This window comes from Vanacampus margaritifer, chromosome 10 (assembly GCF_051991255.1).
Source record: "Vanacampus margaritifer isolate UIUO_Vmar chromosome 10, RoL_Vmar_1.0, whole genome shotgun sequence".
Classification (NCBI taxonomy): Eukaryota; Metazoa; Chordata; class Actinopteri; order Syngnathiformes; family Syngnathidae; genus Vanacampus; species Vanacampus margaritifer.
Genome location: NC_135441.1, coordinates 4,710,977 through 4,737,623, shown reverse-complemented (window position 1 = coordinate 4,737,623; position 26,647 = coordinate 4,710,977). Strand labels below are relative to the sequence as shown.

At 39.5% G+C, this 26,647-nt stretch overlaps 3 protein-coding genes and 1 long non-coding RNA gene across 7 annotated transcripts in view; 2 read left to right on the top strand and 2 right to left on the bottom strand.

The window, feature by feature from the left end:
* The window catches only part of fbxo38 (F-box protein 38), a 33,149-nt gene extending 29,628 nt beyond the window's left edge, over nt 1-3,521 (bottom strand). For both annotated transcript variants that reach the window (XM_077577918.1, XM_077577919.1), the window contains exons 1-3: nt 3,371-3,521; nt 1,947-2,172; nt 1,326-1,459 (exon numbers count right to left, since the gene is read on the bottom strand). In XM_077577918.1, coding sequence (XP_077434044.1) covers nt 1,326-1,459; nt 1,947-2,113 — 301 coding nt within the window. In that variant the 5' untranslated portion in view covers nt 2,114-2,172; nt 3,371-3,521. The remainder of the gene's footprint in view (nt 1-1,325; nt 1,460-1,946; nt 2,173-3,370) is intronic.
* A 2,397-nt stretch (nt 3,522-5,918) lies between these two features.
* On the bottom strand, nt 5,919-7,613 carry LOC144059022 (uncharacterized). Its single transcript, XR_013295544.1, has 3 exons — nt 7,542-7,613; nt 6,699-6,808; nt 5,919-6,300 (listed from the first exon to the last, which is right to left on the bottom strand). It is a non-coding gene; the product is annotated as an uncharacterized LOC144059022 (long non-coding RNA).
* Nucleotides 6,836-15,043, top strand: magt1 (magnesium transporter 1). Its single transcript, XM_077577789.1, has 10 exons — nt 6,836-6,995; nt 7,561-7,730; nt 7,903-8,020; nt 10,988-11,128; nt 13,143-13,283; nt 13,404-13,493; nt 13,603-13,666; nt 13,996-14,070; nt 14,300-14,390; nt 14,766-15,043. Exons 1-10 carry the CDS (start codon nt 6,915-6,917, stop codon nt 14,779-14,781), a joined length of 987 nt encoding a protein of 328 aa, XP_077433915.1. The 5' UTR covers nt 6,836-6,914; the 3' UTR covers nt 14,782-15,043.
* Nucleotides 15,044-16,351: 1,308 nt separating this feature from the next.
* Nucleotides 16,352-26,314, top strand: tmem129 (transmembrane protein 129, E3 ubiquitin protein ligase). Of its 3 annotated transcripts, XM_077577787.1 has the most exons (8): nt 16,352-16,643; nt 17,025-17,083; nt 17,996-18,253; nt 19,992-20,152; nt 20,226-20,385; nt 20,451-20,523; nt 20,843-21,018; nt 25,244-26,314. In XM_077577787.1, the coding sequence occupies exons 1-8, from the start codon at nt 16,439-16,441 to the stop codon at nt 25,244-25,246; spliced, it is 1,095 nt and encodes a 364-aa protein (XP_077433913.1). In that variant the 5' UTR covers nt 16,352-16,438; the 3' UTR covers nt 25,247-26,314. The 3 variants fall into 3 exon arrangements, with proteins under 3 accessions (XP_077433913.1, XP_077433912.1, XP_077433914.1); XM_077577786.1 differs by lacking the exon at nt 25,244-26,314 and having other exon boundaries at nt 20,843-24,610; XM_077577788.1 differs by lacking the exons at nt 16,352-16,643; nt 25,244-26,314 and adding an exon at nt 16,657-16,842 and having other exon boundaries at nt 17,002-17,083; nt 20,843-24,610.
* Nucleotides 26,315-26,647: the final 333 nt, after the last annotated feature.

Here is a 26,647-nt window from a genome sequence, read left to right as displayed (position 1 = left end):
TATTAGTGGTAGTGCTCTAGCGTGCTTAAGATCCTATTTGGTAAGCAGGACTTTTTGTGCTAACCTAGGTTGTTCTGAGTCCCACTCTGCTCCACTGAAATATGGTGTTCCGCAGGGTTCGATTTTGGGACCCCTGCTGTTTTCATTGTATTTGCTGCCCCTGGGTTCCATCTTAAGAAAGCATGGCGTTTCCTTTCACTGCTATTCGGATGACAGAACTATGTCCTGCTAAGCAAAAAGGACGCGTTCTCCTTTAGGCCACTGAAATTCTTGAATTTCATTGAAAAAAAAACAGAGGCTATTATAGTGTTTGGTCCCAGTGGTCTTTGTACATCATGCCCCTGTTGACTTGGACCCCTCGGCATCTTATCTAAAGACAACAGTCTTGAACTTGGGTTTTAAATTGGTGTTGTTATTAAAATTCAGCTTTTTTTAAATCTTAAGCAGCTGGCGAAAGTAATGCCTCTCCTATCATAACAACACTTAGAAACAACATACATGCCTTCGTTTCATCCCGGTAGTGTTGCCAATTTGCCGACTGTCGCTTAATCTGAAACTTTCCAAAGACTCTTGGCAACTTTTTTTCTGGTGTTCTATAGGGTTTGTTTTTTTTACTCTTCGCCTCTCCCACGATGTTATTCCGCTCTCCTATAGCGTCCATTACTATTACATGCAAATAGCCAATTATGTAAATTAGGTAATGATGTCATTTAGCAACTTCTAGCCACTTTTAGGACAGCCAATATCCACTTCCTTACTGAGAAGCTGGCAACGCTGTACCTCGGCTGAATTACTATTTTTATTTTGGAGTGAACCAGTCATCCGTGTTGGTCTAAAATGCTGCAGCTCGCTTCCTAACTGGACCTCGTAGGAGGAAGCACATAACTCCAAATCTGGCCACCTCTCATTAACTTCCTGTACAATTCAGAGTTTATCTAATGAATATTTTGTTTTTAAATCTTTACATGGTCCCCAACTTACCTCTCTGAGCTTCTCAATCCTTAAACACCAGACGCGTGTCTCAGGTCACCGGACCAGACGCTACTGGAGATACCAAGGATTCACGCGGAAGCTCAGAAAAGATCGAGCTGGTTCCGTTGCTGGTCCCTGTCTTTGGAATGAACTCCCACTAAACAACTCACCCTGAGACCTAGTGTTTATTGTGTTTGCGTTTTTTATGTTATTAACTTATTTAACCATCTTTGTTTTTATATGTCTGATTTCTTACTATATGTATAGCACTTTGTATGCAGCTGTGGTTGTTTTTAAGGTGTTCTATAAATAAAGTTGAGTTGAGGTTTATGACTTGACATGGAGGGGCTTACCTGAGGGCATATATTCCCACCAGTGGCCAGCACAAAGATCCACAACTTTGATCACTCGCAGATAGAGGGTGACAGCTTCTCTGAGCTTTCGGGACAGACACTCCATGCATATGATGTCCTTCATAGGAAGGTACCTAGAAAAGATTGTGTATCTTTCAAACGTATGACAACTTTCAAAGATTTAAAATAAGGATCAACAATGACTGGCAAGGGTCTCATTTACAAACACTGCATGACAAATAAACCTAAAACTGCTTATCATCTACCACCATCATTAATGATTTTCACTAAATATCAATTGTTAAATATGGACATCTACATTCTACAAGCTTCTCTTCGCCTGGATCAAGGTTTCTAAAGGTTGTAGGTTTATGTAGGAGCATTAATAAAAATAATTTCCAAGCTTGTTTTTAGTATGATGTGTGTACATTGCTTGGCTAGATCTAACAAAGGAGCATCTTGATTTTTCCAAGCACATTCATCAGTTATGTGAATGAAAAAAGTAAGTGAAAATGTATGCATTTGCAATTCTTATTAACTACCTTGCATAATCCAGCAGTCAGGAATATACATAATATACGAACACAATAACTGTACTGTGTAACTGAAAAGGAAGCCTACCTGAATATATGACAGAGAACTTCATGGGACAGTTCATTGATGTAATCTTTGGGCTCATTTGACCTCAGAGGCACTTCCCATCCACAGTTGGCCCCTAAAGGTTGAAGTTTAGAGGCCTTCCTCCTTGGACCCATTGCATTAATCTTATTGGTAAATCTCAAAGGCATTTAATTTCTTCCCTTCCACAGGCTGAAGATTATTTCTCAGGCAGCACTCCACGTTCTAACTACCAAATTACAAAATGATAAAAAGTCATTAGGTAAAGGTATCAGACCTCATAGAGACAAAAGTACACTTATTTTTCACAATTAAATAATAAATGCTTTCAGTAAGTGATCAATTACATTGTAACAGTTTCACAAAATGGATAACTGGATTGGACCCGTTACAATGCATGCATTTATCCTGACAGAAGTTACAAATGCAAAAGAGAGATTAACAGCACATTTCCAGTTTCCTGCTGTCTAATATTTAATTCCATGCAGTGTATATTTTTTCAGTTGGCACAAAGATGATCACAGATGCATTCACAGTAAAATTGGCAATGTGCTCTTTGGCCTTTTCAGAATTTATTGTTTAACTGATGGTCAATAATAAATTCTAAAATACGACTAATAAAATATTCCTCAATATTGTATCAAAACAATACTGAGATACCTCTAACTATTGGTTACTGTTTCATTTCAACTGTACATTTTATTCTGCTATTTCTTCCCCGGTATTTTCATCATCTTTACATAATTGTAGTAATATTATATAATTTGAGTAGGGTGCAGTGGCTTTATTAGGTTCAAATATCACCAAGTCATCTGCAGCAACAACTACTTTTATTTAGAGGTGGTTTAAGACCATGCTCCTCTCCTCTTTACTACGTTGCTACATGTTGTACATGTTATATTTTAATAAACACTCGTGTCCCTGGATTAAATGTCAAGGAGTAAATTCTGTGCCCTTTCCCAAATTCGACATAAAATATGCTATATGATGTCTGCGAAAACACGTAAACAGAAGACAACAACACCAACAAATTAAATAAGTCACTTCGTAGGTTTGGAGCCGTTTTGACAAAGTTTTAGTCAAGGATGAAGCCAATGGTGGAAAATCCGCCACCAAACGTAAACACATGTTAAAGCAGCTGAGGTGTGCCTAGAGAAATCTCAAATATTGCTTGTAATCGCTAGCCTAAAAAAAGACAGTATATAAAACGAACACAGCATTTAAAGATCGACTCATACAATGCCGTGGGGAACTAAAGTAAATGGCGATTTGTACAAGTGTCAGAGTGATTCATATTAGCTTTCAAAATCAACCTGGGTCTTTGTCAAAGCTAGCTACTAGTTGTTAGCTTACCCGCAGCTAAAATTGTACACACAAGAAAAACCCAAGTTAAACAGTGTCACGTCGGCATTATTATAATTGAATACCTGTTTTATTGCTACCCATCCCACGATTACATTGCTGTTCAGTCATCGCTTGCGCATATCGGAGATACTCGTGTCGCATCACGGACCGAATGCAAGCACAACTTAACTTCCCATGCGACTCTGTGGACGGTTGTCATTTCCTGAATCTGGATCACTTGGGACCCATTACGCCCCGCCCCTTCGTACGTAGCTACATACCGCACGCTGAAAATGGGCAATAATTATTGCTTCAAAAGAAACACCCCCCTCCCTTCAAAACATTGAAATCCACACATCTGACATGTTCTTTAATTTACTGTGACCTGTTACAGACACGAGTTTGATAGTACAAAGCAGTGCGAGTCCTCAGTGGTATAAAAACTCAACCCAATTTTATCATGTTTTTTTATTATTATTATTATTATCATTTTATATTTTGATTATGTATTTGTTTGTTCATAGAGCACTGCAGTTTAGGGGTTAAGCAGTACAGTAGATTATAAGAGCGCAATTACACTCTAGGTGGCACTGTGGCGAAAAACAAGGGCCCTGAAAATACTTTACTTTCAAAGAGTTGCCGTATTTAGGTTGTCAAAGATTGTATTTTGTAAGAAGTAGAGTAGTTTATGATTCTGTTTCGTCCCTCCCAACCGCCAGGTGACGGTGCTGAAACAGCACGGTCGTTCGGGACTGAAGGCTATATATTAAAAAATCCATACTTTTGCGTGTCCAATAAATCAAATGATGAGATAAGACATGAACAGAGTCCCTGCGCAGGATGATTTATTCCGGAGATCTCCAGTCACATCATTGAATCAAACTCAAAGCAGTTTCAGATCAATAATGCCCTTCCTCCTTCGAAAAGCCAGCTTTTTATTACAATCAAGTCTAAAAGAAAAATACCTCTTCCTCCTCCTCTCATGAATAAGTAAATATGTTATATAAGAGACGAAAACAGATTATAAAAACAGAATTCTCAGTTGCACCTGTGTTCATTATTTTTAGACAAAATATACTTTCAGGGCACTTCTCGTACTTCTTCCCATAACAAAATCTCACAAACAAGTTGAACTGTACAGCTCCTAATGTAGTAGAGTTGTGGGAGTGCGCGCTCTCTCTCACGAAAGAATGTGTTTTCGCACAGAACACTGAGAAGGAACTTCTAAACCAAACAATGTGTACCAGCTTAGTTTAAGATAGAACCGTAGTTACATACGTTTTACAATTTCTAGTTTGTTTTAAAGGGGAAAACAATGTTAAGTAATAATAATAACAATACTACTACTACTACTACTACTAATAATAATAATAATTTAATCTCAAATTGGTGCTGGGACATAAATACCATGGAATAAAAAATGGAATTCTGAACCTTTTTGAATACTGTCGGCTATTTACGTTTTGATCTGATACCCAAATGTGTTCAGTATACAACAAAATCAAATGCATTATACTTCAGCATCTACACTTGCCATTCCAATACAATACTTTTGGAGTGGATTCTACATCACCAAGTGCAATGCAAAGTGCAGATGCAGTGGTGTGAAGCACACTGGAGTGACGAATGAGTTGACACTTCTCAATCTGATAATCTGATGGACAAGCCTGGGTTTGGCATTTGCCAAGAGAACGGTATGTCTGACAGCCAGGCATAAAGTTTGGTGGAGGAGAGATTATGGTGTGGGTTTTCAGAATCTGGGTTTGCTTCAGCATACCAAGAGATTCTGGACAATTCCGTGCTTCGAGCTTTGTGGAACCAGTTTGGAGCTGGTATCTTCCTCTGCCAACATGACTGTGCAGTGTGCACAACAAAGACATGTGTGACAAGAGTCTGGTGTGGATGGACTTGACCTGCCTTGATAGAACACCTTTGGGATAAATTAGAGCAAGAATTTAGAGCCATGCCTTGTCATCCAACATCAGTGTGTGACCTCACAGATGCACTTCTTGAAGAATGGTCAAAAATTCCCATAAACACATTCCTAAACCTTGTGGACAGATTTCCCAGAAGAGTTGAAGCGACAGTGTTATAGCTGCAAAGGGTAGACGGGACATCATATTCAACCCTATGCATTAGGAATGGAATGGGATGTCACTTAAAGAAGAAGTAAAAAAAAATATTTACAATAAAATGTTCTATGCACCCCTATGAGTCTAAACAACATAGCATTCTGGTTAATATTACATTTGTGAAATATGAATTAAGCAGCAAAATCCACCTGTTTTATACATCTCATTGGGCGGCCATTTTGCCATTTATTGTCAACTGAAAATTACATCACAGTGCCGCAGGGCTCAGGTAATGACCAATCACAGCTCACCTGTTTTCTGGGTTTGGTCATACTGATGTTCGCAAGCAGAGCTGAGGTAGATACGACACACTTCATTTTGAGCTGCATGCCTACTGTCAAGAGGTGAAGTTGTCAGCGCATTCCATGTGTGGATGACAAGAAAACCAAAATTCCAAAGATGCCAGCACATTGTGTTGCATAGAGTTGCAGACAACGCCTTACAATTACGACAAGGTAACTGGCCTTCCATGGGTATAAAAGTACATCTTTTTGTCAATTTTTTGGAAATGGTATAACACATTATAGCATTAACAAAAAAGTAAACCTTATGCAAATCGGTTGAGAAATGAGCAAGTTACAACTTACTGTCACTGTTTTTCCCCCTTCACTTTATTAAACATTTCTATGAACATACACTCGCAGAGGATGTGACGCCTGAACATGGCAACAATATAAAACAAAAATGAATATGAATGAAATAAAAAATAACATTTGCAAAATTCTAAATATGCACAAAAAAGTGATGTGCAGGAAAGAGTGTCATAATTAACATTAACATCTTTCAACTTCTTTTTCCCGAGTCCAGGCTTTGGCCTTCCTAGGTGGAGTTTGCATGTTCTCCCTGTGCTTGCGTGGGTTTTCTCCGGGTGGTCCAGTTTCCTTCCACATTCCAAAGACATGCATGGCAGGTTAATTGAACACTCCAAATTATCCATAGGTGTGATTGTGAGTGAATGGTTGTTCGCCTCTGTGTACCCTGCGATTGGCTGGCAACCAGTGCAGGATGTACCCCACCTACTGCCCGAAGCCAGCTGGGATAGGCTCCAGCGCCCCCCGCGACCCCGGTGAGGACAAGCGGTTAAGAAAATGGATGGATGGATGGAACTTATTTTTCCTTTCTTACTTTTTTACCCCCTTTCTTCTTCTTTGTCCCTTCTGCAACAACCCTCAACCAATCAAAATTGACAAAAACGCAAAATAAATAACAATACCTACACTAGATCAAGGCAACAATTGAACAGTTTCTCAATCACGATCCACACGCTGATTATACTTACTGTCAATGTCCATGCATTGCCTTGATAGGAAAGCCGCCCCTGCTAACATGGCCGCCACGTAGGCATTGCGTTCAGCCGGGCCGCCACAGCGCGCTGGCTGGTGTTCATATCTGTGCCAACCGCCACAAAAGACCATAGAAGAAGACACATAACAGAAGAAGAAGAAGAACGGCCAATAGAAAGTTGACAGGAGGCTGTAGGTTGCAGTGCAATAGAATGTGTGGAAAACTTTTATTTTCGTTGTTTATCCTTTTCATATTCTACCATGACTGCATTGACGCGCAGAAGAAAAAAGAGGTATTCTAGTTTATTTTTTATTAATGCTGAGTGGGAAATGTTCCTACAACACATGGGATAGTTTCACGTCATTTCTAACTTCTCTGTCGTTCTTCCTGCATTTAGCATTTAGGCTAACAGTCATCAGAGAAAAGCTAACATGCGGATTATTTATGATTAGGCGGTTAATAAAATGCGAGGTTTATATACTGTCCATGCAACGACAGGCGCCATTATGGACAATCTAATGCGATCTGTATAAAAAAGGGAAGAAAAGCTAGTAATGCTCAGTTTTGATTGACACTATAAATGCATTGTTGTTTTTTTCTATTAATGCCGCTCGGTTTGATAGGGATTTTGTGTTGGATCTTATTAGATTTTGCTAGGTCAAATGCTGCGTAAGTGAACAGTACCAAACTACAACTGTAACTAAGCAAATAATTTTATCATGTTTCAAAACCTTTTTCTCATATGAATACGGTGTCCTGCGCGTTTATTTTATATTGCACGTGCTATACTATTTTATCACTTTACAGAACACATAACATTATCATTAAACAACCATACCTGTGTTCTGTCTATGTAGACTCTCCTTTCTGAGAAAGTGACCCAGATGATGGAGTGGACCTCCAAGCGTTCTGTCATTCGAATGAATGGCGATAAATTCCGCCGCTTTGTAAAGGCTCCTCCCAGAAACTACTCAGTTGTCATCATGTTTACAGCATTGCAACCCCAGAGGCAGTGTGGGGTCTGCAGGTAAGGAGCAGACAACGTACTGTAACATGCATCTCTTGTATATATTCTCATTGTTTCAGGCATTTGTCAAGAATACAATTCCATATTAGTCCATGTGAAATAGTGAACAAACCCAAATAAGGACACGTGGTATAGAAGATGGTTGGAATTCAAATGCATGTTTTCATTACAGACAAGCAGATGAAGAATTTCAAGTGTTAGCAAACTCCTGGCGTTACTCCTCTGCCTTCACAAACAAGGTCTTCTTTGCATCTGTTGATTTTGATGAAGGATCGGATGTCTTTCAGATGGTGAGATGAGTTTGATAGCTTAACCACTCTGCTTATCAGCCTTTACTTATGCCAGCCATAACTAGTACTTAGTAATTTCGCTTAGGGATGCTCCGATCCGAAATGTGGCTAGGGTATCGGCCCAAATATTGGGGGAAAAAATTGATCAGTTGTCTGTCAAAATGGTCCTATCCACAGAGGCTTATCTCCTGGGTGCACACATGTGCACGTCTTCAATGATGAGGTGAAATGGGGAATGGTGAGGTAAATGTTTCCCCTTTGCTAAATTGGCACAACCAATGTCTGTCAAAATTGCACTGGGGGAACATCGGAAGGCGGGCCCTGCATCGCCAGCTAGCGGAAGCCGTTCGGCAGCGAGAAGCCGCCTCCTTGCCACAGGCTCGCTGCCTCGCCGCCGTCGGGGACCTTCGCGAGAGAGAGCGGGAGCGGTTTGGTCTCACCGCCAGCCAAGCGGGGACCTCCGTGAGAGCGAGCGGGGACTGGTTGGCTTCACCGCTGGCCAAACGGGGACCTCCGTTCTTTCTCTCGTGAAGGTCCACCGCCGTCTGATCAGGGCCTGTCTCGCTGCTGCCGCGAGCGGCGAGCCGGCAGGCTCCATGGAAGGACGGCCGTGTGGGAAGCGGCAACAGAGTTTGTCGAGGCGGGCGAGACAATGAATAATGTCATTAATTATGCCTGTTGTAATGGCATTTTGTACATAAAGGTGGCATTTGGTGATCATCTATTTTCTTAAACTATGAAGCGCAAAAGAGCATGTAGCCTATGAATATTTCTTTACGTGCAGACATGACAAGACGGTGTGTAGACAGAATTAAGTGGCGCAGGAGAGCCCTTAGTCACATCAAACTCATTTTGTAAACAAGCGCTTGGAATCAGGCGAGCCTTGGCCACATTTATGCACAGTTGAAACATTAACACTGCTTGAATGTAAGAAAATAAAAGTGTACCGTCACTTAAGTAACGATTACATTCATTCAATATACATTCAATACATTTGTTATGTTGTATTGGTACTGATTTGTGTTTGCATGAGACTCCTCTGTGGAGCGTTGGCCCACGTAAGGCTGTAAGTCACCATTTATGTTGAAGTACATACTTTTTTGTTAGCTTTAAAGAGTAAATAAGTTAAATCAAATGTTTTGGGAACTTAAAATGTTAGTAAAATTGTCTAAAAACGAGTCACTGAAGACGTTAGCATCCGTTAGCATCTTATGCTAGTGGACTTGAGCTAATTAAGCTAACTGATAGTGTACCTTGTTTGTGTTAGATTATTTATTTATATTTGTGATAAGTGTATACTAATTTCTTTACATTTTCAGTGCTGTATTAATGTTGTGTTATTTTTATTTGTTTCAGTTTTACAATAAAGAGATAAAGGCAACATCTCTTCTGTTAACTGTCTGTCTAGCTGGATAGAGCAGTCACACATCTAGTGAGAACAGAACAACATGTATTGAAAATATTGAATTAAAATCATACTCCAATAAATGTTAAAAATATATTTTGAAGACATTAAAGAACATCTAAAAGCATTTTAGTTTTTTTGTGGAAATATCCATCCATCATCTGCCGCTTATCCAGGGTCGGGTCGCGGGGGCAGCAGCTTTAGCAGGGAAGCCCAGACTTCCCTCTACCCTGCTACTTCAACCAGCTCCTCCGACAAGATCCCAAGGTGTTCCCAGGCCAGCCGAGAGACATAGTCTCTCCAGCGTGTCCTGGGTTGTCCCCGGGGCCTACCGCCGGTGGGAAATGCCCAGAACACTTCTCCAGGGAGGCGTCCAGGAGGTATCCGAACCAGATGCCCGAGCCACCTCAACTGGCTCCTCTCAACGCGGAGGAGTAGCGGCTCGACACTGAGTCCCTCCCGGATGACCGAGCTTCTCACCCTATCTCTAAGGGAAAGCCCGGCTACCCTGCAGAGGAAACTCATTTCGGCCGCTTGTATCCGGCATCTTGTTCTTTCGGTCACGACCCACAGCTCGTGACCATAGGTGAGGGCAGGAACATAGATCGACCGGTAAATCGAGAGCTTTGCCTTTCGGCTCAGCTCCTCCTTTACCACAATGAACCGATACAGAGTCCGCATCACTGCAGACGCTGCACCGATCTGACTGTCGATTTCCTGCTCCAACATACCCTCACTCGTGAACAAGACCCCAAGATACTTGAACTCCTCCACTTGGGGCGGGATCTTCTCTCCGACACGGAAAGGGCACTCCACCCTTTTCCGACTGAGGACCATGGTCTCGGATTTGGAGGTGCTGAACCGCTTCACACTCGGCTGCAAACTGCTCTAGCGAGAGTTGGAGATCACGGCTTGAAGAAGCCAACAGCACCACAATATCTGCAAAAAGCAGACATGCAATGTTGAGGCCACCAAACCAAACCCCTTTAACGCCTCGGCTGCGCCTAGAAATTCTGTCCATAAAAGTTATGAACAGAATCGGTGACAAAGGTCAACCTTGGCGGAGTCCAACCCTCACTGGAAACGAATTTGACTTACTGCCAGCAATGTGGACCAAACTCTGACATTGATCGTACAGGGACCGAACGGCCCGTATGTGGAAATATATTGAATATTATTGGGGGGACTAGTGCAAAGACAATTTAGTATGGATCGGATCGGTATCGGCAGATACTGAACCCAAGGTATCGGTAATGAAAGAAGTGGATCGGAGCATCCCTAATGTCCCTCTGTGTAGCTTTCTAATGTGTATGAATTTTTGATTAACTCAGTGTCAGCAAAACCTGACCATGCCAAATTCTGCTTAAGTGTCCAGATTTCCAGGTGTACGAGAGTGATTCATTAAATGAAATCAGTCCTAGTATAAATGGTTAAATGAGGTGAAAGCTTAAAAAGTGTGTATTCGGCCAGTAATTTCTATTGTAGTTTTCTTTGTCAGATAAAAATCTGTTTTAATAGGACCTTTGACGTGTTCAATATATAAATTTGTGTTTTTGTTGCAGCTTAATATGAACTCTGCGCCAACCTTTCTCCATTTCCCTGCCAAAGGGAAGCCTCGTAAGTCTGATAACTACGAACTCCAGGTCAAAGGCTTTGCAGCTGAGCAGCTGGCGAGGTGGGTGGCGGACCGGACTAACGTGCAGGTATGTGTAACACCTGGAAATTCATACTAATAGGCTTAACTTTTATTCATATTAACTATAAATGTTTTGATGCCCTGAATGAAAAAACAAAAATAACCAGACATTAAACTTGATATACTCATTTAGGTAAAATAGAAACCAATGCAAAAGCAAATCACGGTTGTAGATGAGCGGCAGTTTTATTAAACAAACACCGTAATTTCCTGTGTTACTAGAACCTCACAACCCAAATCCATGTGAAATAGCCGTGAAAAGGTATACTACACCCTTTTAAATGACATGTGTCACGCTGTATGACACGGAGTACATGCCATTGACTCTCACTGCCAAATTAATCTCTAGTCATTTACAACTATTTTTTTAGGAGTTGTGACTGAGTATGGCGGTAAGCCTGCAAACATGATAAGAAAAAAAAAATATTTACTTGCTTTTGTTTATTAAGTATTCGACATTTTGCCTGTGAACCTTCATTGATACCCAAATATACATCTTACAGGGCCACAACATTTTTTTTTTTTAATGAGTCAAAGGTGCATTCATTGGTGCATCATTTACGCGATAAGAGCAGTATTCAAAACAAAATGTCTTATATTCAAAACAACTAAATACAAACAAAAATTAAACGGCCAAACGTTAGGCCTGTTTGATATGACATAATTCCTTTTTTGAGTCATGGTAATGCATCACAAACTCTTTAGGTTTAGTCATAATAGATCAGAAACGCCATCAGATGGGAATCATCAGTGCTTTCGTCACACCTATTATCTCATGATACACATGTTGGTCACACAGGCACATATTGGCACATTGGTCATTTGCGGTTCGGCGGGCAACTCCTTCAATTGCTAACGTCCATGATTCTTTCAGAACTGAACATGGAACACCATTTTCACTTAGAACACACATGGACAAAATTGTTAGTGCTGTAATAAATTCGTACAAATTAATAACAACAATAATACCTAATTGAAATCAGAGATTGTTTTGTGGTTAAATAAAATTATTCTAAAGACAACCTTGTGAAACAGGCCTGGACAAAAAAACTGAAGGTACCTCTAGAGAAGATTGAAAATAATTGGACCATAGGGATAGATTTAACCAAGTTGTGTTCTCCAAGGAAATGGAGTGGTACTGAATTCAGGAAGTAGTGGATTTGTGCAAAGGGCCCATTAGCATCACAGGTGTCTTCAAAATTGTAAGCAGTCAGCCAGCCTTGGCAGCACAAGGTAAATTGCTGACAAATTTGAAGAGACGGTTAATGCAAATGGTTACAACAGAGCCCAGAACAACGAAAGAAATTTAAGGTGACCTTCAAGGTCACGGTACATCAGTGTCAGATCACACTATCCGTCGTCGTTTGAGCCAAAGTTGGCATTCATGGGACATGCCCACTGTTGAAAATAAATCTTTAAAAAAAGATTGCATGTTACCAATCCACAAAGCTTCTGGGAGAATGTCCTATGGACAGACGAGACAAAACTTTAACTTTTTGGGAAGGCACATCAGCTCTATATTAACAGCAAAAATTAAGTTATTAATTATTGAATCTGTACAGGGTGCAATACAATGTCAAGATATTCTACAGAAAAATGTGCTCCCCAGTGTCGGAAAGCTTGGTCTCTAGTGTGACCCAAAACACAAAGCTTAAAAACATTGAACAATAGTGAAGAGCAAACCCTTAAACTATTCTGAAGTGGCCTTCTGTGACACCTGATCTAAATCCTATTGAACATCAGTGGAAGCAAGTAATCACCCTTCAAACCTGGGACAACAAGAGTAGTTTGTTTATGAAGGATGGAACAAAATTTAAAAAACAAATGTAGAAAGAAGTCTCATTGAAAGTTACAAAAATGGTTTGATCACAGTAATTGCCTAAGAAGGTTGTGCAACGAAAAGGCTGCCATCATTTTTGTCCAGGCCTGTTTCATGAGTTATGTATACCATTTTCATATTTGTCTGTTTTTGTTTTTGTTTTCATTCTGGATTTATTTCAATGTTGAATGTTTGTTTTTAGATACGGGTCATTCGTCCTCCGAACTATGCTGGGCCTCTCCTCCTTGGTTTTCTCCTGGCTCTTATTGGTGGACTGGCATATCTACGAAGGAACAATTTGGAGTTTCTCTTTAACAACAACGTTTGGGCCTTTTCTGCACTGGTAACTATGAATGAATGGATCTCACTCGAGTTCAGACCTCTGCCAATGCACTTTTACACCTTCATAGATGTGTTTGAAATGGTAGAAGATTGCTGTTAACACTCACAAATCACATTTCAGTGCTTTGTCCTGATCATGACCTCTGGCCAGATGTGGAACCACATCAGAGGACCCCCATATGCTCACAAGAACCCCAACACTGGCCAGATTGTAAGATGACTACAAAATGCTTAGGAGTAATAATCATTTGTAAGCTTAACCAATTCACTGTCAAACAATTGTTTGAATGATGTGCTGGGTTTTGTGTTTTTTCCCCCAGAGTTACATCCATGGCAGCAGTCAGGCCCAGTTTGTGGCTGAGACGCACATCGTCCTACTCTTCAGTATCCTTCACCTGTGTGCAGTCTGCCTTTTAGTGTTAGAGTGATATTAATGTAATTTTGTGATGACTTAAAATTGAGTGTACTATTTTTATTTCCTAATTATAACAACATACAGAATGCCTTTATATTCAAAATTAGCATCTTATTAAAACAAAACAGACCATTTTAAAGCATTTGATAAATACATTGTTAATATGAGACATACAATTAAGGTTTGCTTGTTGGTGTGGCTCTCGACAACTTTTCCAGTTTCTCACATGGCCACTTGGGAAGTTAATTGCCCACTCGTGGATTAAAGTGATTAAACCTTAACCTCCATCCTCTATCAGATGCTGCTGTTACCATGGGAATAGTGCTGCTGTGCGAGGCCGCTACCTCTGATGTGGACATTGGAAAAAGGAAGAGTATGCACATGCTTCTTTTTGTTGACTGCAGCTCTTTAGTCAGTTTTTATTCAGTTCAATTTTGCTTTGATTGCATAAAAAAAGCAAAAAGTGGGCTCCCAATCTGGAGCTGCAAAGAATAATAACCTGATTGCTCACTTTGCCATTACTAACACACCAAATGTAAATCTGACTGTAGTGTTTTGCAATTTGTAAACATCCATAAATTGAATTTGTGTTTGTGTGTCAGTTATGTGTGTTACAGGTATTGCTCTGGTGGTGCTTTTCTTCAGCTGGCTGCTGTCTATTTTCAGAGCAAAGTATCATGGCTATCCATATAGGTAGGCATTTGTATTTATTTGACCTTCTGTTAGTGAGGTAGAGAGACTATGTATAAAAATGTTTGCCATCTAGTGGTGAAGTAATAGAATGCAATGACCTAATTTCGAAGTGTGCATTTTGAAGCACGTGCACTACGGTGCCTCAGAGAGATTATTACCAATTACTAGACCTACAATTGTATGTTTTTTTTTGTTTTGTTTTTTAGTATGTTGTTGTGCTAGAACATATCCCCCCCCCCCCCATATTATTAAAATTAATAGTGAATTTTAAAAATGAATGAACATTGAAAAAACACATTTCTCACATACTTTCCTTTTAAGGAAATGTCAGTTGTACTATATCGTATCCTAAAAATCTATTTGCTTCCGTTCCAGCTTCCTGATGAGTTAGGACAGAATGGCATCCTCTTCCTGATCTTAAGTAGCCAAAGTGCCTCCATTCTACATTTTATTTTCCATGGGAGCAATGTCACAGTGTTACTGTAAGAGCTTTTTTGTCCTCTGATCTGAACTGTTGAGCCAAAGATGTTTGTGTGTTCACTGTTCATGCACACATTCTCACGCAGTGCTTTACAAAGGCTTGTCTGAAAGAACTGATGATGATAACATACAAGTGAGAAAGAAGCAGTCAATAAATCGTCACTGTCAATACATTTTAATGCCTCATTTTCCAACTTCTGTAATATAAATTCCCAATTAGGACAATTTGATTTGAAAATTTAGTTTGTCTAGAAAATAGCAATTTTATACATGGAAAGGCATACTTCAGGAGCAACAAGTATACAAAAACGGCTTATTTAAAAAAAAAATGTTATCATTCAAATAAATGTTCTGCTCTGTTCAAATCCAACATTAACAGGTATTTATAATAATAATACAGATGGAAAATAGCCTTCTGGCTAATTCTGGCTTTTTTAACTCATGAATTTCTATGTGTTTTATTAAATTGCACTGTCCCCTTTTTAAATAAATCAAATTCAAATTATTTAATGTGAATTAAATTTGGGTTTCAATCTGAATAGTTTATGCTCTTTATTGTGATTTTCTGTTACTTTGTACTAAATTGTGTTAGTGTGTGTGTGTGTTGTTTTATACAGAGACAGCAGAAAACTGAGCTTTTGGAAGTTTTTTTTCCCCCTCCACAAAAAATTAAACGTACACATGGATACAATTGTTGGTGAAATCAATACCCACAATGATGACAAAAATAACTTGAATAATCATCAATAAACAATGTTAATACGAATTTCCTGTGGCCCAGATTCACAGAATTGCATAGCTCAGGATTGGTACCTAATTAGACTGATGACGTATGCAGCTGGAGGTGTTACCGTTACTCATTGACACCCCATGGCACTTAAAAATCATTGCAGTTAACAGAAAAAGCTTCTGACAGTTACCTTTCACGTTTAACAGTAACATATTGGATAACTTTAAAATCAGGAAATTATTTGTAGAGTAGTGTATTAAATGTTAAAGCTTTGATTTAATAGCACATTTCATACACAAGGCAAAAATAATTCATACACAAGGCAACTCGATGTGCTTTTACACAAGCAAAGACAAGACCTACAAGTATCAACAAACAACAGTTAATGGCATACGCAAGAAATGCAGAGAAAACAAAAGTAGCTTTCAAAAAATAAATAAAATATACATTAATTAGCAAACCTGGCTTGGCAGCGGTTAATTAAAATGGGCTCCTTTTTTTCAAGGTTTTAAAATGTTTATTATACTGTTATTTATGTGCGTTATCATTTGTTTGAAACCACTCTTGTTTTTGAAGTTGTACGAAACAATTTGATTCACGTTCCACCAAAATGTGTGAATTACGTAGTTTAGTTTCACAATGAATACAATAGATGGCGGTAACGAGTCGCTGGACAAATGCCAAAAAGCGAGTAGAAGGCGGAGGGGGCAGTATGCTTCGACTTCTTCGTGTGTTTTACATCATTGGCGCAAAGAAGAAGAACCTCATCAGGAAACAGAACAGCGGGAGCGGAATTCCTGCCACTGTCGTTGTAAACACTTGTTCAATTGGCCAAAATATGGAAAGCCCGGAGTTGACGTTCACGTTAGCCTACACAGTTTTCTCTCTGTGCTTCGTATTTACGCCAAATGAGTTTCGTTCGGCCGGTTTGACTGTCCAAAACCTATTTTCTTCTTGGTTGGGAAGTGAAGACATGGATTTCGTACAGTACCACGTCAAGAGGAGTAGCACTACCCTGCTTGTCCACTCCGCACTGCCACTTGGTACTGTTCGTAACAGGCTTTCATTAAAACTCTTACATTGGCCTGCTATAAGACTACATTCCAGTCTGTACTTTAAATAAGGGCACGTGCTTAGTAGTACACACACAGCGTGGAGTGACAGCCAATTTACAGTTTCTGACCAAAATAATCATGTCATTTTGACAACTACCTTCCTGCTACTTGACATGTGATATAGACAGTGAGTGTGAGATATAAAAGTAAACTCATAACACATAATTCAATATGTCACATTGAAACTTGTGTTTATGTTTTGTGACTGACAGCACAGTTAGGGGGAGCACATGAAAAACAATGTTTTCAGTGTGTGTGTATGTATATATGTTCTACTTAAGAAAAGGCATCTGTTGTCCATCTGTGCAGGTTACTACATGGTGATGTGTATCGCTGCTCCGGAGAAATATGTGAAATACATACACCAGGTAGACTGTCTTCTGTACTTCTTTTTGTTTTAGAAAAAACGGTACATGTCATAGGTTCTAATGTTTAATATGAATTGCTATATGGCAAACAATTTAAATTAGACTGTCTCACGGAATTCACTCTACTGTTTTTAGAAAGACCAAACACAATGGCAACACAGGCTTTTATTGATGATAATAACAAACCAGCGTAAACATATTTCAATAAACATAGCTTTGATGACATTAGCTTTGTGGCGATGTCAAGTGTTATCCTTTAAAACCACCATCTATCTTATCCTATTCCTCACTAAGGTCACAATGAGCTGGAGCCTATCCCAGCTGACATTTGGGTGATACTGTATACTATAATGTGTCGAATGTTTACACTGGGTTATTTTATGAGTATTTATTTTTGTTGGATTTTGCACTTTACCAACTATGCTGTATGGATGCTCCAAATGAAGTTTCGTTGTTTCTTTGTCACAATGACAATAAATATACTGAATACTGAGAGGTTGAGCCACCAAGGACTGGTTGACAGCCAATCACAGGGCATATATAGACAAATGCACATTTGTACCTAAGGACAGTTTAGAGCAGTGGTTCTTAAACTGCGTTCGATTGAACACCAGGGGTTCGGTGAGTCAGTCTTGTGACGTCATGCATCATGGGCTGCATGATCATGGCACATTGCTTGGACATTTTTGGTGTCAGTGTCATCAAATCCTCCTTGCATACTGTATCTTACATTTTTAGTTTACTTTCCTGAGCAATTTTGGTTGATTTGATGGTTTACGCAATGGCACATTCATAGTTCTCTGGAAACTAAAATTGCAAACTCGGTATGTTGTGCTAATGTTTACAAACTGAACGTATGGACTTCTTCACCACACATTTTTTAATTTATACAAAATGTATCTTCCCCACTAGATGAGTGACAACTGGAGGGTGTTTGTTGTCCTGTCTTTGTGCGTCCTGTTGGCCAGCTGTACACTCATCTTCTACTGGTCCCGCCGACGCTGGCACAACCATCCCATCAGCAGAGCTCTGCAGGCCCATGTGCGTCCTCCTTATTCCAACTGGGGCTCGGTGGCCAGCAGCATCAACACAGAGTTCAGACGCATCGACAAGTTCGCTACAGGGGCACCTGGAGCCAGAGTAATTGTCACTGACAGCTGGGTGTTAAAGGTCTGTTTGCATATATTCACTCATGTTCTGTAGCATGAAACAAAATGGGCTTTAGGTTTCAGATTCAAGTATTAAGTCTTTTTTAAATTTTATTTTGCTTTTGTTTGGATTTGGCATCAAAAGATGATTATGAGTAGTGCTGTCAAAGTTAAAGCGTTAACTCATTGATTAAGCACAAAAAAGTATCGCATTAATCGGGTATTAACGCAAATTAATCGCACTACTTGTTTTGACTGCAGATAATCCTTTAGCTTGACAGTGGATGGTTACGTTAAGGGTAGCGCATGCATTACTACAACTACATGCGCATTAAAGTAAAGCATTTAATAAAAGTTTGCGTATGACATTCAGAATATTTGTTGTAGTCAAAATATCGGGGTAATTTTTTTTCATTTTAAATTATGCAAGTAATTAACTGATTAGAAAAAGAGGATGTGCAGGTGTGCAGTGCAGTGGATAAAAAAAATGTGGACGACATCCTCATAACATTTAATGTAGAAAGAATTAACAAAAGGTGCTCTTCAAAATGTTGACAAAACGCCTTTTTAATTAAGTGGTTAATCATGATTAATCACAATTCTAAGATGTGATTCATCTGAATAAAAATGTAATAGTTTGACAGCTCTAATTATGAGACAGGTGGGCTTCACTTTACCGTTTTTATGATGTACAACTGAGAAGATGGCATTACAAAGTAACATATCACTCTAGTGAAGTGGATAATACTGAAATTCTAACAGTTACAAATTATTTGGTGTGCATGTTTATTTCTTTTGTGTGCCTTGGAACAACAGAAAAAAAGTCAAATGTGATCATTCTACACATTTCTCCCAAAATGGACTGGACAAAATGATTTGCACCCTACCCATAATATTTGGTAGCGCATTCTTTGGGGAAAAAAATTAATAGTAAATGAATCACATACTGTGAACAATAGGGATGTAATGATAACGGTGATATCATGATATTGTGATATTAAAACTGCCACAATATCGTCGTCTTCATGTCACGATATTAAAAGCAGCACATCTGTTAAAAAAAAAGTCAGGTAGATTTCCATTTGTGCAGTTCTAGCAACCCCTGGTGGCTATTTTTTAGTGCAATTTAATTTCCACGAGGCATGTTTTAGCCCTTCTATGTTTAAAATCCACGCTAATGGTCAGATGAAGGAAAACGTAATATGCTTGTAAACAGAGCCAATATGTGGAGGAACTTAATGTGTGTGTGTATTAGCAAGTACCAAGTATCGTTCTCAGCCGATACCCAGCCTTATTTCAAGGTATATCAGCCAATAGACAACAGTATCTGCTGCCCTCTTGTGGTCAGGAACTAGAAATTGCAAGAATAGAAAATTAGGGCCAGTAAAGAGAAAAAAAAGGGTTGGCAGGATTCTCACTTTATTCTCAGAATTCTGACTTTAAAGTGAGAATTTTCACTTTATTCTCAGCTCACTTTAAAGTGAGAATTAAAGTAAGTCACTTTAAAGTCAGAATGCTGAGAATAAATTCAGAATCCTGCTAACCTTTTTTTGTCTTCACTGGCCCTAATCCTCTTCTGTAGGTCTGTTTAAAATTATCTGCCATTATTTTGTTTTTGTTTGTTTGTTTGTTTTTTTTGGGGGGGGGGGGGTTCTTGTATGTATCTAGTAGTATCAGTATTAGTGACTGCATACTGTATTGGTCTGGAAAAAAGTGTTATTGAACATCCCTCGTATTGCTATTATTTTCCTTATGAGCAGGTGACCACCTACAACATCTGCATGGCTGCGCAGAGTGACTGTCATGTGACTGTGACGGAGTCCAGGCAGCACCAGCTGAGTCCCGACTCAGCCTCTCCCATACAGCTGCTCACCCTTAGAGTGCAGAGCATCAACCCCGCTGTTCGACCATTTCATATCAGGTACAAGTCCAAAACCGTTGCAACTGCATGTACGCTGCTGAAAAGCTTTTTCAGCCATTTTGTTTGCCCCCAGCCTGAACTCTTCAGAGTACGCCGAGCTCAGGGAGAAGCTCCATGCACCCATCAGGAACTCTGCTAACGTAACGATTCATCAAACAATTAGCGAACTTTTTTTGGAAACATTCCGAGCTCATGTAGAGCTCAACCCGCCTTACTCGCTCCCGAGTGGACAGGTAATGGATGTCGCCACTGCTAGTGAAGCTGATAAAAGATAAACAAATTTGCTGTGCATATGCAGGAGGTGGAAGCGTGTATTGGCTGTATGCAGGCGCCAGCTACCACCAAGCTGGTCAGACTTTGTCATGGAGATGGTAAGTGGATGCTTTGGGATTTTGTATTTTCATCATGTGATGTTGTTTCATGGTCTCAGTTTCACAAAAGGGGTTCATAGGTGGCAAATCCAGGTCCAGAAAGTAAAAAACCCTGCCAGCCAGTTTGGCTTTAGACATTGATGCTGGCTAGCTAGCTAGCTCCCTAGCGGGTAAACGAGCACCATGGGAGCTAGCTAGCACCTGGGGCTAAAGCCAAACTGTGACAGGGTTTTTACTTTCTGGACCTGGATTTGCCACCTCTATTTGTGAATTGTGACGATGTCATAGCACCTAACTGTGGAACTGCTGTTTTACGTAGGGGTTGACGTTGAGCCAGAATGCGAGCAGTGTTTCTGCAGACCCATGTGGTGTTTGTCCTGTCTGGGTCGGTGGTTCGCCAGCCGACAAGACCAGCAAAGACCCGAGACCTGGTTGTCCAGCCGAGTCCCCTGCCCCACCTGTCGAGCCAAATTCTGTATACTGGATGTTTGTTTGGTACGCTGACACACGCACACCTTCGCTCTCAGTAGAGACAACAGTGATTAAGGAATAATTGCTTTGTTTATGTGATACATGGAGTAATGCCAAAATGACTGAGTCTGACATTTTTTAAGAGGGTTTCGGTAGGTGTAATGCAGACAAATGCTTTAAGAGAGATAACAATACAGAACTTATGTTCAGTATGTCTTACCACACTAACTTGAAGGCAGGCAGAGTAAAAATGGTAACTTTCAAAAAAGTCATTTTTATCCCGTGGATTTTCAAAAGTCCATGTACCGCGGTATATTCTAAAAGAAGCCTCAACAAGGATTGTTAAAAGAAGAACACAATTTGGTTTAAGAAAGCAGACTTGCATTCATATTAAAAAAAAAAGATTGACGCCACTGTCTCACACATTTAAGGAAGATTGTTTCATTCTTAGTTTTGGTTAACTTATTTTATTCTTGTTTTATCAAATGAGAATCATGAGGCACATTTGCAACCAAATCCCCTTTTTAGTAGGACTTCATTGTTTTCTTCTTCACTATACAAATTGTGAATAAAAACTGAATGCAATTATGTGGAAGTGCCAAATTTCAATATTTTGTTCAGAATAGAACATAGATGACATGTCAAAAGTTTATGCTGAGAAAATGTATCATTTTAAGGGGAAAATATGTTGATTGTAAATTTTATGGTGCCAACAATTCTCAAAAAGGTTGGGACAGGTAGCAATAAGAGGCTGGAAAAGTAAATTGCACTTGTAAAAAAAAATACAGCTGGAAGACCAGTTACCACTAATGAGGTCCATTGGCAACTTGATTGGAGTATAAAAAGAGCTTCTCGGAGTGGCAGTGTCTCTTAGAAGCGAGGATGGGTAGAGAATCACCAATTCCTCCAATGATGCACAGAAAGATAGTGGAGAAATATCAGAAAGGTGTTTACTAGCAAAAAATTGCAAAAAGGTTGAAGTAATCATCATCTACAGTGCATAACATCATTCAAAGATTCAGAGAATCTGGTACAATCTCTGTGTGTAAGGGTCAAGGCCGAAAAATCATACTGGATGCCCATGATCTTCGGGCCCTTAAACGGCACTGCACCGCAAACAGGAATGCTTACTGTAAGGGAAATCACAGAAAGGGCTCATAAATACTTCCAGAAAACATTGTGGGTGAACACAATCCACCGTGCCACCGCCGTTGCCAGAATGAAACTCTACAGTACAAAGAAGAAGCCATTTCTAAAGCAGACCAAGAAGCGCAGACGTTTCTCTGAGCCAGGGGTTATTTAAAATGGAGTGTGGCAAAGTGGAAACCTGTTTTGTGGTTCACTTCTAGAGCACATTTGGTGCATCATAAAGGGGAAGGTGCAACAAAGAAAGCCCAAGACAGTTGAACAGTTAGAGAGACGCGTGTTAGACAAGAATGGGATAGCATTCCTATTTATAAACTTGAGAAACTTGTCTCCTCGATCACCAGACGTTTGCAGGCTGTCGTAAGAAGAAGTGGGGATGCCTCACAGTGGTGAAAATGGCATTGTCCCAACTTTTCTGATATTTGTTGACACCATGGAATTTAAAATCAACATAGTTTTCCCTTAAAATGATACATTTTCTCAGTTTAAACTTTTGACTTGTTCTCTGTGTTCTATTCTGAATAAAATGTTAAAATTTGGCACTTCCACATAATTACATTCAGTTTTTATTCACAATTTGTATTGTGTCCCAACTTTTTGGGAATTGGGTTTGTACTTTGACATTGTACTGCTTACCGTACATCGGCAAAGCTGATCATAAATAATCATTGATTATTATTTCACATGAAAAAAATTGGATACTAAATCCAAACCAATTAGAGGTCGATCTGCATCCCAGAAAGTATTGTTTGATCTTAGAGGTTCCACTGTACAGTATGTACGGAAAAAATAAATGTGCACTTTAGGACAGCAGTGGCAGCAACTGTTCACAACTTTACAATTACAACGTCATCATCATCTCTTTAATGCTTTCAAACCGATGAAACTGCTGCTTGTGTTGTCTCGAACATCAGTCGACACGCAAACCTCAGTGCCTTTGTTGTTGACCTCTACTCTTGCATTTATTTTTTTACAAATACTATTGGGGGGGCTTTCTGTTATTTTACAGAACACTTGCATCTGATACAAAGTCAAAAACATTTAGTCTGGTTAGGAGGACCAACATCCCATCCAACTGTTCAGGATGATCAATATACATTTGTTATCATAACTAGGGTTTAAGATAGCTAGTTCCATTTGCAAGAGGAAGTATTTGAACCCCTTCGAATGACCAGAATTTTGAATTAATAATAAAATGTGATCTAATCGTCATGTAAATCAATGCAGTTGACCAACAGAGTCTTTTTAAACTAATACAACACAATGAGATTGAAAGTGTTGTTAAAGTTGCCCTGCCTGCTAAGAAACATGTTTTCTGTTTGCTATTCTCAAGAAGCATTTATTGATGTAAAGCATGCTTGGCATGAAAGAGCTCTCTGATGACTTACAATTAACAATAGTTTGCTTGTATGAAGCTGCAAATGCTTCTAAAAATATCTATAAAATAAAGTCATCTGTATTGATACCTGGGCACGACCCTTTATGCTAGACCCTGGACAAAAATCGCTAGGTGGCATCAGGAAGGGCATCTGGTGTATTAAAAACTGCACCAAACTTTGCTGTGGCCATCCCTGACAAGACGTCATTGCTTGCAGTATCAACGTTCCATCAATAGTGTGTGCTAATGAGCTGTGAAAAGGTCATTCGTAGTTTGAAATGAGCGTCATGTGAATTGGAAACAAAGCCTCAGGGCAAAATGTTCGTGTCGACCTGTTGTTGTGGTCGACTAATTCGACTCTGTTGACTTCTTTCTCAAGAAGGGGATGGGCTGTAGCCTGTGTGGAGAAAAAAAGCCACCGCATAACCCCGAAAAATAAACTCATCTCAACCTTTAAAGTATGGTAAAGATGTCATCATAGTTTGAGATGGCTTTGCTAACTCAGGGCCTGGACCCATTGCGATCAACTTAAAAATGAATTCCCAACTTTATCAAGACATCTTGTAGGAAAACTCAATTGAAACTCAAAAGAGGATGAATAATGCAACAGGACAAGTAAATACTATGGTCTCAGGAGAAGAAAATGGCGCCTTCTGGAGTGGGAGATGTTGTGGCGTGACCTCAACCAGCATCCCAAGAATAGTATTGAAATGAAACACTTTTGTCAAGAGTAAGGCTCCAAAATTCCTCTTGATAGTTGTGCAGGTCAGTTCTCCAACTAGAAGAAACATAAAACATATTTTACGTGAACATGCTTTTTCCACTTTGCACTGTGACGTTTACATGGAAACATTAAATGTATGGTACAAGAAAACTATTATTCTATTATTGACATTAAGATGAGAAAATCACATTTTATGACCAATGCTGAAATCCAGGGTTCATGTAAGTTTTTTTTTTTTAATTATTATTATCAGCTGGTACAGAAGAGGAAATTGTAATACATGTGACACATTGTGAACCTTCTACAGATGATACTGTGTGGGAAATGTATTTATTTCTTGAAACATTTGAATAAAATAGGCGAACAGGTATGCTGTCTGTGCCAAATCCTTGAAGCCGAAATGCTGTTTGTATAAAGCATCCAGCCATCCAATTTAAGGAACTTTTGTTAATACAATTCATGTCAAATCTGTTTCAGTGATGCATTTGTTCCACTAAGCCAGGGGGGTCCCCAACCTTTTTGAAGCCAAGAGCTGCTGCTTGGCTCCTGATTATTAATGTACAGGGCTACCAATTTCTTCTGAAATACCAAATTTGCTCAATTTGCATTGAGTCATATGTTACTATTAGGGATGTCCCAATCAAATTTTTTCACGCCCGAGTCCGAGTCTCCTGATTTTGAAGATCTGCCGATACCGAGTTCCGATCCGATACCTCAACAAAGTATTAGGAGAAAAAAAAGTGCCTCCAATTTTTGATTTTTTTTATTAGAACAAAACCATCCCCATAATTTTGGGGGGTGCCATCAGAGGTGCACAAAATAATGTTGCAATTACATTTAAATTTCCTGTCTTACATAAACATATTAAAAAAATATTTGAAATTCCACTTATTACTGTAACATGCTGTAACAAACGTGTGAGCGATCATTCATGGCTTTCTTCATATTTTGTGCATTGTCCCGCAAAATGACATGCTCCCGTTCCTTCTTTAATCCCCCAGTGATAAGCATCCTTTCTATCGCCTCTTTCGCATGCTCCGGGTATCCACGAAGGTGCTGGATATGCAAAGTTCCACGCTGTAAATTAAAACGAGTGTCAACCCATTGCGCTGTGGGACTGAGAAGTGACATCGGGCACACGGACAAACTCTAAATGCCCGTACAACGAGCAGGTGGTCACGTACCTCCTTCTCAAGACGCGGGAGAACTTTGTCGCAGAAATAGTGATGAGAAGGTATCGCATACCGCGGTTCCAGTTACTCCAAGAGACGGCGAAAGCCAACGTTTTCCACCACGGACAAAGGTTGGTCATCCAACGCGATGAATTGAGCTATCATGGTTGTGATTGTCTTGGCTTTTTCACTATCCTTAGACATTTTTTCTTTGTTCTGTTAAGTCTGTTTCAGCGTCGGTTGGCTCAATGTCATCTTTACTACTTGCGTGGCTGCAGTAAACTTGGTGCGTAGTGCTGTTTTTTTTTTTTTGTATTTCAGGTGGCGTATTCAATTTGTTGTATTAAACGCACTCCAGTTCTTTCCGCCACGCAAATGCTCAACTTGAATACATTACAAGTTGCCGTTAGATTGTTGCCACTTACTAAGTTAAAATATTTCCACACTGTTGACATTGCTGTTGCTATTGTTGACATTATTAACATTTTTATTGGTTTATTTGACTTTTTACCTGTTTTACATTTCATTATAGATGTGTTGATGAAGGTGTAATTATGTTGACCTGATATAACCTGTGTGAGTAATGCTTTTGACATTCTTGCTATCTTTTCTACTGTTTTCCCAGAAATGAGAAAGTTAAAATGTTTCTATGTTTATCTAAGAAGTCTAGTTGCTGTTCATTAGAAATCCGGTTGTCAAAAGTTCAAGGACGAGCTAGTTTACTGGGAAAATGCAAACTCATTCTGTGCGTCACGGGATGACAGAGGCGTTTCCTCATGTTTTGAATAAAGAGGCTGTGTGGGCAAAAGAAGACACACACATTGGATGACACTGCTTGGGTGATGTCTAACTGTCTGACCAGAGATCTCTGTAATAAACCAACCTTGCAAGGACCCTCTCCACCAGAATCTCATCTTGCAATTATTTGAACACGCAAACGATTACAATTAATGGTAATTCCTTCACTACATGAAGCTAGGTTTTGGCCACAACTACCAGAACGTTGGCTTTGTTTACTTACGGTGTTGAAGGCTATGTAGCGATGTTGCATAGTATAAAGCATTTTTGTTTGGCAATATGTTTACCTCTGGGTGATTTTATTGCTTTGTGGCCCCTAAAATAATAATAATAACAAAATTGCCAAATATGAAAAACCCGATCATTTTCTCCCGATACCGATGAGCTGAAAATTATGTCATCGGGACTCGGTTTCCGATCAGGTAATCGGGATAC